The sequence below is a fragment of the Amphiura filiformis genome, chromosome 7 (assembly GCF_039555335.1).
Source record: "Amphiura filiformis chromosome 7, Afil_fr2py, whole genome shotgun sequence".
Lineage (NCBI taxonomy): Eukaryota > Metazoa > Echinodermata > Ophiuroidea > Amphilepidida > Amphiuridae > Amphiura > Amphiura filiformis.
This window is the reverse complement of record NC_092634.1, coordinates 65,794,620-65,809,748: the sequence shown is the minus strand read 5'-3', so window position 1 is coordinate 65,809,748 and position 15,129 is coordinate 65,794,620. Positions and strand designations below refer to the sequence as shown.

At 36.0% G+C, this 15,129-nt stretch overlaps 1 protein-coding gene across 1 annotated transcript; it reads right to left on the bottom strand.

The window, feature by feature from the left end:
• Positions 1-396: 396 nt before the first annotated feature.
• On the bottom strand, positions 397-14,550 carry LOC140156522 (sodium- and chloride-dependent glycine transporter 2-like). The gene is made up of 7 exons (XM_072179463.1): positions 14,296-14,550; positions 12,416-12,550; positions 9,509-9,612; positions 8,425-8,549; positions 6,715-6,827; positions 1,108-1,248; positions 397-420 (listed from the first exon to the last, which is right to left on the bottom strand). The coding sequence occupies exons 1-7, from the start codon at positions 14,470-14,472 to the stop codon at positions 397-399; spliced, it is 819 nt and encodes a 272-aa protein (XP_072035564.1). The 5' UTR covers positions 14,473-14,550.
• Positions 14,551-15,129: the final 579 nt, after the last annotated feature.

The window sequence follows — 15,129 nt, the reverse complement described above, 5'->3', positions numbered from 1 at the left end:
TTTGCAATATACCCTATTTGGGCCAAAAACTTGATGTTTTTCATGCTAAAAAGGAAGACACAGTTCATCATCATCATCATCATCATCATCATCATCATCATCATCATCATCATCATCATCATCATCACTATCATCATCATCATCATCGTCATCATCATCATCATCATCACTATCATCATCATCATCATCATCATCATCGTCATCATCATCATCTTCTCGCCATTGTCATCGTCAAAACATAATATGATCAAATATCTTACCATAAACGTAAGAGATGACCACTATCTCCATGAAAGACACTAACATAGGACTGAAACCTGCTGAATACCAATCGAACAGTGTCATGAGGTATAAACCACCCTGTTAACGAAATTAATAAGCGCAGCGGGGATATATTCAAATTGTTAAGAATTTGACGACCTAATATAACACAAGAAAATTAAATTATAATTGATATAACATGTGTACCAAACATTATCTCTACTCGCACTTCCATTTCGCTTAGTCGCTGAAGAATTTCAATATCATTGCATTATCATAATACTTCTACACTTTCAGAATATATAATCAGCTGACGAATGAGCAGGAGGGTCACAAAGAAGTTTTTTCATTGTCAGACCTAAGAGCACAAGTCATAAAGAGAGGCAAGATAAATGCCAAATGTGGGTCTTACCTTCACGTAGTCCTTAACCCTTACCCTAACCCTCGCGATTGTTTCATCATGTTGATGGCATGTAAAACTGTGCCATTTTAAAGAAAAGTTGAACAATGATGGCGCTATTTATCTTAAATCTTGTTTGCATCTTTACAAGCGGTAGACACTTGTATAATGAAATATAAAAAAAGATTTATAATATATGTTAAAATAGCTACAAAAAATATGTGTGAATATTAGTGAGATAGCTGTTGGTATTGTCCAGGTCTAGAACAGAAAAATATATAATGTTTTGTTAGAAAAATTAATAAATGATCACAAATAACTATAACCCTAAACCTTCATGATAAAACTTACATGAAGGTAGAACCAAATTTTGCAACCAGAGGTCATTAATTTTGTAGCATTGAACGTAAGATCTTGAATGCGTTGAAACACTTTTTTTATCTTACCTGTGTTGCAAAGAGAAGACCAATACAAGAAAATAACAAACAAGTTGCCAATGTAATTTTTGTTTTGTGGTCCCTGATATTAGGATAGTACATTCCAAACTCGTCAAAGAAGGCAGTGAGGATGGTTTCCGTTCCAACAAACTGTAAACAAAAATCAATACAGCAAAACCACGTCACACTAAAATGTTTACATAAAATTAATGAAAGCATTATTGTGGAGAATATTTTAAACAATTCACGAAGGTCTACCATATTCCTCCTTCATCAAACACAATGCTTAGCATCATATCATAAAATCTGACAAATATTACACAAAACCCAATAAAAATATGCGTCTAGGTATTTTTAAAAGTTCGCTTTTAATAATTATGTTTCCAAACATGGATGCAGGCGGTGACATTACGTGAACAGTGCCTTGAAATCAAAGCAGAAAGACCCGTGAAGAAATCAATCACGGCTGAGTACACGTCTTATGAATGTAGTGAGGTCTCCATTGATAGTTTAGTTTAGTTTAAATCTTTATTAACGTCACACTCTCACATAGAGACCAGCCAATTCTGGCTTATGAGTGACAAAACAATAATATACAATATAAAAATATAGCACATAAATAATACATATAAATAGCACATAATAATACATGTAAATATAGTCAAGGTTTTTTAAAAACAATAACATGCATATACATTTTTAAAAAATAAACACAAGGCAATGTTAGCTGAAACCTCATCAAACGCCCATCATGCTTTTAGGCCTAGATCAAAAGAACAAAATAAATGCTAGAAGCCGCAAATGCGCAACATGGCAGAAGCAAGCATGATGTTGACGTGTACATGAGGAGACAGCTAAATAATAATTACAATTTATTTATCCCTTAGTGTACACAATAGATTGACGAAGTGTGAGAATTTCATTTGCAAATTTTGCTACCTTGCAACAATGGTTGCCATCTGACATTACAAAAATGAATTTATTGTAATCTGAAAGATTTGAGAAACTTGGGTTAAATTTAACCATGTCATTAAAGAAATTGGATCTGATATCATTATACGTCGAACAAATTATAAAACAGTGGAACTCATCTTCAATACAATTCATATTACAAATATTACAAATTCGGTTCTGTACCTGAGTGTTATTATAACGACCCGTTTCAATGGCAATTGGAGCGCATCCACACCTGAAGAGGGCTAAAGCCCGTCTATTACACTTCTTCATAATGGTGTTTACATACTCAGCAGTGCCATAAGTGGCTTTAAAGGTGCGATACGTACGAAGTTTATTGCGAGCATTTGGGTTCTTTCTTCGGTCATTAAAGATTGCCTCTTTCCAACGATTTTCTACAAACAATTTAGCAGCATCGGATATATGATTAACTAAGTTTCGAGTACCGATCTGTTCAGAAATACTCAGAATTAGATCACAATTCAACTTAGAACATAACGATCTTACTTTGTAACACCAGTTCTTAATACCTTTACCTGCTAAATGTTGGGACCATTGAAAAACTTTACTTGGGTAACGATTGCTGTCTAGTTTTGAAAGACGACTCCACAATCTAGCCACTGACTGCATTTGACGCTCAAAAGGGGAAACCCATCCCAAGTCACCAAGCATGGCGTCATTTGGAACATATTTCCCAACACCAAGGAAAAATCGGCAAGCGCGGTAGAACACAGAATTAATCGAGGAAAACTCATCAATACCCCAGACCCCACTGCCGTAGTCTAAAATTGGACCAACGAAAGAGTCAAAAAGCTTGGTGAAAGAATTGAAATTGATACCACCCAGGGCTTTGACTTTACTGATGACCATTCCCAGAGCTCTGGATGCAGAAGCAGCTAGATTTCGGGTAGACACATGAAAATCAAGATATTCGTCAAACCAAATGCCTAAATATTTATAACCATTTACTGTAGAGATGTTAGTATCACAGCATGTAAATTGTACATTTGATTTATCACGGCTTTTAGTGCGAAAATGAACTACCTGAGTCTTTGTGTCATTTAAACTTATACGCCACCTTTTAGTCCAGTTTGATACACAGTCTAACATTCTTTGAAGTGAACTTTCACTTTCAGCAACAAGTACAATATCATCTGCATACATTAGCAGATCAATTTTTGTGTCAAGCACAGGAACACCACATTTTAATTCTTTTATTTCATTCACAATACTATTCAAATAAATGTTAAAGAGCACGGGAGAAAGTAAACAACCTTGTTTCACACCGATTTCAACATCAAACCAATTTGTCATAAAGTTATTAACCCTTACAGAACATTTCACATCTTCATAAAGACTTTTAATACAGTTATAAAAGTTACCATTAATACCTATACTTCTAAGTTTATACCATAAACAATCACGATTGACACGGTCAAATGCCTTCTTGGCATCGATAAAACAAGCAAATGTGTCTTTTTTGCAAAGATTTCTATTCTGTACAATAGATGAAAATGTGTATAAATGATCAAGACAACTACGATTCTTTCTAAATCCATTCTGCTCTTCATTGATAATGTTATTTTCTTCAAGCCAATCTGTGAGCCTTTTACGGATCACATCACAATATATTTTACATACCACTGAAATCAGCGTTATACCTCTGTAACTCATCGGATCTCTAGGATCATTATTACCAGATTTAGGTATTGGGTTTATTAAACCAAATCTCCATTTGGATGGACAAATACCACATGTAAAACAACGGCTAAAGAGAGCATGGAGAACAACTGTCATAGTTTTGTTCTTAAGTAATTCTGTTACAATACCATCAACACCAGCAGCTTTATTCAATTTAGCTCTATTAATTGCACCAATAACTTCATCAAGCTCAAGAGGTTTATTGAGATTAACTGCAGTATAATCTTTCTCAGACGAACTAGCTTCAAGATCTTTCAATTTTGTCTTTATATGTGACAAAAACTCGTCATCAAAATTATTTGCATCAGCTTTGAAAAGCGATTCAAATTCATTACACCATTTGTTTAAAACATGGTCAGTATTATCTGTAGTTTCACCAGTAACTGTTATTACCTCCATTGGTATACTACTACTTTGTTTACAACTGTTAACACCAATTTTACCGATCTCTTTCCAAAACATAGATTGGTCACCATTCAACATATCATCAATATCTTTGATCTTACTGTATTGAAACTGTCGTTTAGCTTTCTTCACAGCTTTATCAAATTGTCTATGAGCTGATTTATATTGCACAAATAAGGTATTACGCATGTTAGGTATTTTACATCTCAGCCAAGATTTTTGTTTACAACACACCTCATCCCAAATCAATTGAAGTGATTCGTTCCACCAAGGTTTAGGAGTATGTCTCATACCCTTATTGTGTTTACCACGCTTATTGTTCTTTTTCTTAAAGTTCTTTTCAACTGCAGACTTAATGTAAGTTTCAAACTTGTCATATACACTGTCAACCTCACTCTGATTGCCTTGGTTGGTATTTATTTCAGCAATCAATTCATTTGCTTTTGACACACTAGACTCATCCATAAGAAAAGTGGACGGTATTTCACGCATATCATACAATTTAGCCAGACTTTTCAAGTCGACATTTGACTTATTCACAGATTTTTCATAACAAGAGAAAACATTAGTTTTGAACACCCATGATAACATTGAATGATCAGGTATAGTGCTACACACAGGTACACTATACTTTTCAATAAGATCTTGAACAAGTGACACTTCAAACTGAGCAAAGTTCACGTAGCCATCATATGGAACGAGACAGTAATCAACAACTGATTTACCTTTTGTTGAAACACAAGTAAAATTATCTATTACATCATCATTTCTACCGTTTAGGCAACACATATTAGCACTTATACAAAAGTCAATGAATGGTTTACCTTGTGGGTTCGTACTAAAATCAATGACTTTACGAGTTTTAACTTCATCAACACCTTCAATATAATCTACACTGTCACCAATTCTGGCATTAAAATCACCACATATTTGCAACGAACCAGTATCTTGAAATTTGTAAATATCAGAAATTAATGCATCAAAAAACTCTTCAGCGTGACCACCGCGACTTGAATTTTCGGGTGGTAGATAACAACAGCAAACATAAAACTTTCCTTGGCACTTTTGTTAGTAAATTTCAACCACAATATACCATCATGCGTTTTTTCCACAGTTTTGATTGTGAAAGATTTAAGAATACGTTTATGTACAAGGATACCAACGCCACCTGAACCTTTTCTTGCTTTACAATGGAGAACGGATCTATTATGACCAAACCACATATAGTTGGGAACATTTATAACATCATTTTCTTTCATATGAGTTTCTACAAGACACATAATATCAAAATCACACTTAGCAATAATATTTTTACGCAATTCACAGTTTTCTAAGTACCAACCCCCAATGTTCCAGCATCCAATTCGTAATGAATGATGACAGCCAACTCTGTCCTAGTCCGAATGATCGTGATGAGAACCCGTGTTCTCTTGAGAACCCGTATTCTCAGCGTTGTCACTTGATTCTTTGTACAGTTTGTTATCTATGAACAGTTTACCGCGTTTGAAAACTGTTTTCTTGCCAGCTTTATACGCGGTCTCCGCAACTGATTTCAGTCTGAACCGTTCCTTTCTGTCTGACTCGATTTCGTCGGTCTTGATGTAATACGGGGCCTTTTTAAGTTCCTTCTTTGCTGTGATAATGGAATCTTTATCGATTAGCGAAAGTACTTTAAAAATGATTGGCCTATGACGATTCTTGTCTTGACTCTGTCTACCCGTCCGATGGGCAACCTCTACCGAAATGTTAAGCCCAAGATCTTTTTTCAGAACTCTGTTTACGATCTCTGCAGGGACCTCATCTTTCTTCTCAGGACCATAGTTGCATAACAACAAATTATGACGCCGTGAATGCCTTTCTAGATTATCACTTGATTCACGCAATTTCTTCACATCACATTTGTGTTGGTCTATTTGGTGTATCAGCTTAGAGTTTTGTTGTTTTAAAGCTGAGACCTGTTTTTCTATGTCTGATGTACGGGATGATTGAAATTCAATCGATTCATCAAAATTCTGTTCGTTTTCTTTAACCATAGCTTCCAGTTTGTCTTGACGTTTTTGGAGGCTAGTAATTGACTCACGTAAGGAATTCTGACCATCAATTATAGTTCTTAGGGAGCTTCTGACAAAGGTTTCGAAGTCAGGCTCTGTTTGAGGTTGAATATCAGTACTCACATCATCATCTTTCACGGTTTTAACTTTCCCGCTCCTACCTCTCAGTTCCATTGTTGGTGTTGGTGGACCCATTCCGGACACAAAAAGTCACTTAAATATCGTTGAAAGTAACAAAACCAGTCAAATATGGTCCAAGTATGATCCGCAGGATACAAATAGTAGGTGATGATGAAAATGAAATATTGATGGCAAAACCAAATGGTGATATTTGATGATTATTTTGAGTCAATACACACGATTAAAATTATACGTGTTTATACGTTATAGTGCGCCCTCATGATATGCAACATGATATGAACATGTCAGAAATAATCTGAGATATATATGCTTGAAAAAACTTTCCAAACTTTGTTGAGGAGTTGATATAAGTTGTTTTGCTCACCTGAGAATCGAGTCCAACCGTTAATAACATGAAGAAGAAAAGAAATGACCACAGCTGAGACACTGGCAGCCTGGACAAGGCCTCAGGATAAGCCACAAATGCAAGCCCCGGACCTGAAAGAGAAGTAGGCTTAATGTGAAAGTATCTAAACGTACTATTGGTCTCTGTTTGACAGAATTCTGCTTCACTTTATATGCTACGGGGGCTATGCGTTACTCTAACGAATAACAGAATTCAAGTAACACATATTTTGCTCTATGGTCTTGTGTCACAACATGCGGTACCTTTGTGTTACATAGTAAAAAAAAAATGAAACGTTTCAAACATTTTACCTACACGTCTCATTTGAAGTGGTTCATCCTCCTGAGCATTTTGACACCTGATTTTTTTTTATTTTATGGAAATCGGTTAAAAAATGAGAGAGTGCGGGCAAAAACAATCACAAAGTAGGTGGGATTTAACCCCATCTCTTTTTTCCACATTTACAATCATTCTGAGCAAGTATTAGTCTTTTAAATGACCTTTTGTATTTATTTACTTGGTTTAGATTTTTTACTAGATTCAAATTTTTAATGGGGGTATTAGATCAAATTTACGATACTAATCCTCCTCCTAATCCTCCTAATCCTCAACCACCCTTGTCACATTTCATTCCAAACGTAATAAGAAAATAATTAGAAATTACTTTAAAACAGGGTAAAAACATGAGTAATATAGAATAAATTAGCCTCAATTTAAGACCTAATTGAATCTTCTAAGTGAAGGAATACTCAAGCGACACTGTTTTGAAGTCCAAACTGCACATCAAAATGTAACAAAACCACCTTTTTGGGTACCCCAGTATATGACACAGGATCCTATACCATTTATTATTCATTTTATAGCAAAAAAAAACAACCCAGAACAAAACAAATCAAAACCAAAAACAAAACAAAACGAGTATATCCAAAAATACATCAATATTGTATTATTCAACGTATATGTTTCCTCTGTAAAATGTGTTTCAAAATTCAGTATCATTTCATGAATATGATAGCTAATGATACTGCAGTAAACGTTTGGTTGGCTGTAATTACGTAACAAAGAAACCCAGTAAACACCAAACGTTTTAAAATCGTTTAAAATTGTTTATAGTTTGGTTTCGTCTTTGTAAAACGTTTTAAATACGTTTTAAAAATGTTGCCGTGTAACAGTTGGCTTCTTAATTGCTGAATGTTTGCACCAAACGTTTTAATAATAGACTTGTTTCAAGTCCTTTGGCGTCCATAGTTAGTGAATGTAAAATTCATGGAAGCTTTGCCAAAGTTTTGAAGTTATTTATTCTTTCAAAATAATTATTTGCCATCATAACTTTGTAAAAATCCATTTGACATTTGAATTGCTAGATAGTGGACTTTCTTATCATACTTTACCCCAGGCATACTGTGCACTGCAGGGGTAGTGTTTGAGCAAAATGCACACCCTGCCCACAACGTACATGTATACTTCCTCCCTAGCTGTTCCTACACAAAAAATTCTGACCTGACTAAAAATCCGAGGGAGTCCAGTATATGATACTTCGACCATGGGTCCTAAGAAGAGCATGAATAGAGAAAAGGTAAGGAGGAAGACTTGATCAAGGCTATTTAATAACGAAATAATTAAATAATTAAACGTATGTAAAACAAGCATATTTATGCTCAAGTTAGTCTCTGCATATCTTTTTCTTACCTGCAGCAACCACGTCCTCAATGGGTGTCTGTGAATCTTGAGCCATGAATCCAATGATAGGAAATATAACAAAACCAGCCAATATACTACTTGCACCACAACAGCAACTGAAGATGATTGCATCTCTGGTACAAATAAAACAAAAGTCATAATTAGCGCATTTTCATCTCGTGTCTGCATAAGTCAGCATATTTCCGGCCACAAGATAATAAGTTAGTAATGCTCTGACCAATGTTCGAGCAAAATATACTGTAATTGTGATACGATCTGGTCCATGGGGGGCCAAAGGCGGCAAATTTGAAAATGAGATAAAGGGAAAATATGAAGTAAAAAAAAACATAAGAAAATAGCCCTCTAAAAACTTCATAACTTAAGAACCAAGTATGATATACATTTGGGTTCGTATGCACACAACAAGTTGGAGCTAAGTACTACGGAGAAGGATCTTGATATTATATACCTTATTCTATATTTTTTGTAGATTACGTGTTTGGCGGGTCGAGGGGGGGGCATTTTTGGCGGCTGATCGGAATTTTTTTTCCCGCCGGGGGGGGGCTCATTCATAATTATTGCACAGTCCCTTATCTATATTTTATTTTTATTACCTAAATTCAAGAGAGGGGTTGCAACAAAATCCTCCTGGCTAACCATTTAAACTTACTCAGACTTTTAAAAGTGCGGGGGTAAAGGAATGGACAGTGGCGTAGATAGGGATTGTGACGCCCATGGCTATGGATACATAATGGCGCCCTTCCCAATTCTTGAAACAAGTGCGCACGGAGCGCGCTAAAATTTGCACAGGCCTATCATTCATTAATACTGGTTACAATGAAGTTGAATATCGGTCTTAAATTGATCTTTCAAATGATTTTGTGCTGAAATGCTTTCATCGGTAGGAGGGAGCGCAGGATCCATGCTCAATTCGGCGCCTCGTTAGGGTGGCGCCCACGGCACGTGCCCCCACCTCGTCGCTACGTCACTGGGAATGGATCCCGAAATGACCCTTTAAAACAAGTCATTCTGTATTAGAGATAATCAGCAAAGACAGCAAGAAATGGATGGGCAAAGTGAAAGTTAACTATACCTGTAACAGTTATTTTTGAATTTATTGTAGCTAGCTAGAGTCAATACTGGTCCCCAGCCTGCCCCATAGGAGTAAAATACCTGATTGGCAGCAGCTTTCCATACCTGTTCAGGACAAAACATGGTATATGCATAAAATATTAAGTATTTGGTAAATATTTTTAAATAACGGGATGAAAATTGACATATGGAAATACAGGCTGTATCAAAATGATTGGTACCCATAAGTATTGATGGTTAGTGAAAAGCCTGTTTCTTCCCAATGCAGCATAAGATCTTCTTGAAATGACCAGAGTTTTAGTTATATGACTGTTTATTACATTAATTTACAAATTATGCTGATCCTTTGTTGCATTTTGATATGGCAGTCATGCTCACTGACAACTGATGAGTGCCAATTATTTTGATACAGCGTGTACTTCTGTACGTCTTATGCTGGTTTCATACTTTCCTGCTGCTTGCCGCTCTGAAGATGATTTTACTTCACTGCGCAGTCGCACCAGAAACGCTAGCGGTGACCAGAAGCAAGCCGATATATCGATCACTCCACCGCTTTGCCGCGGCGGCAGCACCGCTGGGAGTTGAATTCAAGTAAACTCGGAGCGGTGCCACTCTGACGTACGAGGACAAAATACGATTTTGGAGCGGTGCTGAGCGGCAAGAGTGGCTTTCACAGTCATGCCGCTGCCGTTCAGTGGTGTGCCGCTCCGCTTTCAGACAAGTGCAAGCGGTATGGTGAAGCGCCACGCCGCTCAGCGGCAAGCGGCAGAAAGTATGAAACCAGCATAAAGGATGCTGCCATTTTATGTTAATTAAAGATAAAGCTATTAATAACAATATGTATATTTTACAGATTACTAATATAAATTACATTATGATGGAATTATCTTCAGGTGGAAGACACCGCTTTTGATGGATTCACATTGTATGATACGTAAAGCCATGTTATTATAATTTCCATAAGAAATAAAATTGTATTTATTTGGTATAAAAAGTCAGATATCGTCGGCCGTATCACATACTGACGTATTCGACATTTTTAACATTTTTGAGAAAATTGGTATGTTAGTTTGTTATGTTCTACTCTATATATTCACCAAAAATCTTGCCTCAAAGTGGCTTAATTAGTAAGATATTAATTTATTTAATTATGTCGTATTTACAAAACCTTGAAATGTCTGCATCACATAACGACGTATTTGCCGATCACCTATACTGCCCAAGTCCAGTATATCGTATCTGCTATTTGAAGAATTTACCGTTTCACATACTGACGTATTTGCGTAGACTACTCCGTAGTCCACTTGCCCATTGTGTATACTCTGAACAACTGATCACAACTGATCTTTTCAGTTACCGTACACCCTCTGTTTGTTAGCTTCCCAAGTGGACTACTGACTTTGACTTGCGGTTAACATTTTTAACACGGGACTCTATGGAGAGTTAGGCCAATTTCTGGCCTAACTATAATTGGCCATGATGTAATGCATCTTTAATTGGATCTGGCTTGTGATTGGTCGCCCAGATCTCGTTATGGTTTAAATCCTCCGGGCACCTGCCACTACCATTAATAACTACATGGTACACAACTATGCGGCATTTGTGTTGGCGGGATCATTGAACTCTCAGTAAGTACATGAGCGCGTCTTGTATTTGCTTGCGGTTAAATTGGATTGATAAACAAGTATGATTGACAGTGCATATGTTAGGGACTTTGCCCGTTCAAAGTCCCGTTTTAAAATGCAATGTCCATAGTCGATTTTTAACTCGTAGATTCTAAAATCAGAATTGTTCAGTATTGAAGTGCCAATATAATTATGACATTATGATATGTTGCATTCAATAATATAAGCCTACGTACACTTTTACTTTACTGTCACTAATATAATTATATAAACGTTTTCTTCACAATTTTATACTAGTATTTTGATGTAATAAATATCAGTATAATTTCGAGTTCAACTGAATGCTTTCATCATGATTAATAGCATGCTTTTATTTATCAAAAATCGACTATGGCATAGTCTAGTATTTGCGCGACTCTGTCAATGCACAGCAAAATTGTTGTTTTGTCCTTTTCACATACTGACGTATTTGCGCAACTGTTTCACATACTGACGTATTTGCGCGACGTATTTGTCATTTGAACGGCGAAATTGACATTAGTCCTTTTCACATAGTGACGTATTTTATTTAAAATTGATTGTTTGGTTATGCTCTGATAGTGATAAGTGAATAATATTGAAAATATGGTTTATTTGCATTACTGTTAAACTGGTTTTAATCGACAATAATATTTTAATCAAGATTATGCAGCAAATGAAAATCGCTAGATTTTCAAGTTCGATTTTCTCGAAATGCGTATTTTGCAAATGTGTCAGTATGTGATACGGCCGACGATATGTCCTCTTTTAATTTGGGCCCAAACAGACGAGGTAGTACAAAGAAAATCGCTATTTAACACCAGCTCATATGTCGCCAATGCCAATGCAAGCCACTCATTCGAACGTGAGTCGTGTCGGCTCTTTTGATATGTCACGACTGCCCGCACGCCATCTATGCACTGTGTTATGCACATCGTGTACGCATTCGATTAATATTTCCATCGTGATAATAAAACGACTGTTCCTGCAGTTTATTCAAAATTTCGGATTTCAACAAAACTACGACACCTAAAGCCTTGATTTTTGCAGAGTTTATCAGTTCACTAAAGTACATAACAATCGTGTAAAAACAGAATATTATAATATGGCTTTAAGCATTTAAGCACCGGGCAGAAAGGCCCAACAACAACAAGAACAACATCTTCCTTTTTCCTCACACCCCCGCCTACAAAAGCGGTCTGAGGCCTAAGACCTGTTCTTGCATTGATTTTTTCATCTGGGGTTAGGAAATGAATAAATCTTACTTTTGACGTGAGTAGGTATTTCCATTGAGGCCTGATATATAGAAGAATACCATCTTTGGCTCCAGGGAGTGTTACTCCTCGTATGAGAAGTATGAACAAAACAACATACGGAAATGTAGCTGTGAAATAAACTGCCTATAAAGAAAAAAAGTCAAATATTATTATCCTACTACAGAGCCTGGGCTACAGAGGCGTATGATCTTTGTAACCTGTATATGAAGAGCTTATTTCCAAACCGTGTTAAGTCCACAAGATTCACTTTGAAGAAAATCAGGAATTTTCCTTATGGCAATGAAAAAAAGTTAGATTTCTATAAAATTACAGTGAAGTGAAGGTGACATATATAGGACCATAAAAACATGTTAAGTTAAAATCTAGAGACTTTTGATTTTTTTAATGAATTAATTTGTTTTAAAAATAGCATGGACTTAACACGTTTTGACACAAAACGCAATTTCTGGCATGGACTTAACACATTTTGACACAAAACATAGTATCTGTAACACAGAACTAACCAAATTTTTCTCAAACTAGTCTTAAAATATAACAAATTTATTAAAAACATACAAAATGTGATTCTCTCTACTATAAAACACAATTTTGCACAAAACACCTTGCATCTCGAACCCCCTCCTCCCGCCCATTTTTTACCAAAATTTGATGTTGAAAATAGTTCAAAATTCAAACGTATTGCATTTCTCAGAATTGAATAAACATCATTTCACTGACAATAAGTGATCATGAATATCCACTTGTTTTATCACATTATCACAATTTCTCCCTCCCCATGCTGCCACCCTAACCTCATATTGACAGTCATAAGTTTTTAAGTTTTTAGGTCTTAATTTTTTTATACCTTTAACTTTAAAATAATACCTTGAATTTAGTAGCACATTTTGATAATCATACAAAATAATAATATCAAAAAATCAAAAACTAACTCTACCACCATCCTCTAACATTAATTCTACTATCACAACCTCTCCCTCTCCCCCTTCCCACCCTGTTCATGTCTTTCTGGAGGTATCTTTCAAATATTTATAATCCTATACAAACTAGGCCTACTAATATAACAAAAACAACAAAAACAAACAAACAACAACAACTTTTTATGCAGACCAAATTCAGGACCAAACAAGAACGAAGACGCAAAGCAAGGCAGTGTTTATCATGCAGTACTTGGGGCGATTAACTATTGGAAGCCCTATGCCGTGCTACTTGCCTACAAGCTGTCCACAAGGGCAGTGTTCTTGGACTTAACACATTTTGCTACCAAACTGGATTGGACTTAACACGTTTTGGAAACAAATCGATACTTTGTGTGTCAATATTTCGGAGCTTGACTAATTTTGGAAAAAAACACACCCATTGCTGGATAGCCCTAGTTACTCACTACCCATTTTCATCAAAATCTCAATTTTGAAGGTGGGTGGACTTAACACGGTTTGGAAATAAGCTCTTCATATACTAGCCTACATAGCAAGACATTATTGGGTTATTCCGGTTGAAATCCATACCCCCCTATGGAAGATATGACTTTAATCTCCCACAAATGGAGTGCAGTGTGAATTGGGTTACTGGAAAGGGTGCTCCGTTTGAAATCTACACTCCCTGTGTGGAAGATTAAGATCATGTCCTCTATAGGGGGTATATGGATTTCAACTGATACAGCCCATTGCAGCCAAATATGACGCGCAAATCAAACACCAAGCGCTACGTCATTACGTCATTACGTTGAGATTATTTATAATATTTTCAACTTCAACAGCCAAAATTAAAGTGTGCTGGCCCATGTGTAAATCCAGTCGGTTGGCATAGAGCAGTAAGAGCATTATTTATTTATATATTTTTCGTTCCTATTTTTCCTAAGTTGCAATTACCTTTCCCGATGACTTAATTCCTTTACCGATACATATGAAGACTAGGAACCATGTGAAAAAGAGGCACAACACCAATTGCCAATTCATATCTCCCATATCGTCAAATCCGTTGGTTATTCCGAGCACAGCGTGTCTTTGAAAAAAAAGTTCAAATTGTTTATGTAAATAAAAGGCCATTCTAAACAGAAATACCTGATAAAATAAACCAGTCGCAGGTCATATCGTCATCCTAATCTTTTACTTGATGCAGGTGAAAGATTGGAATGACGAATAATATAATAGAGGTTGTGCGAAAAATTATTGATTGGCTCCAAGCAAAGGATTTGAACCGGTGTCCTTCACCGTAATCATGGCGCAGTGTAGTCCATTCAATCAAATGTTGCCATTAACCTATTTGATCGTAGTGCATATGTTATGTGAGACGAACTGTCGCGGTATATTGCAATCATGCTTTTGTTGAATGCATTTGAGTAGTCCGCCATATTTACGGTATGATACGTCATATGCACAAGCTCTATATGATCTTGTGAAGAGATTCATCAGGTTTGTAGATAATTATAATTTGGAGTTTTCATATTACAAAACCAAACTTTTGAACACTGACCTGACAGTTTCGTATGTCTTGGACGACATACTTCCTTGACTCTGAGGACACTTTCTTCAAATTATACTCTATATGATCTGTGACCGGTTAATTTTGACAGGTATTTCTGTTTATAATTTTGAGGCACTATCCAATGTTCACGTATAATGCAAAGCGGCAACTTAGGGAATTGGCACTTGTTTTTCTCTCTTTATGACTTACTCCCAGTATTCTTCGCTGGCTCTGACTCT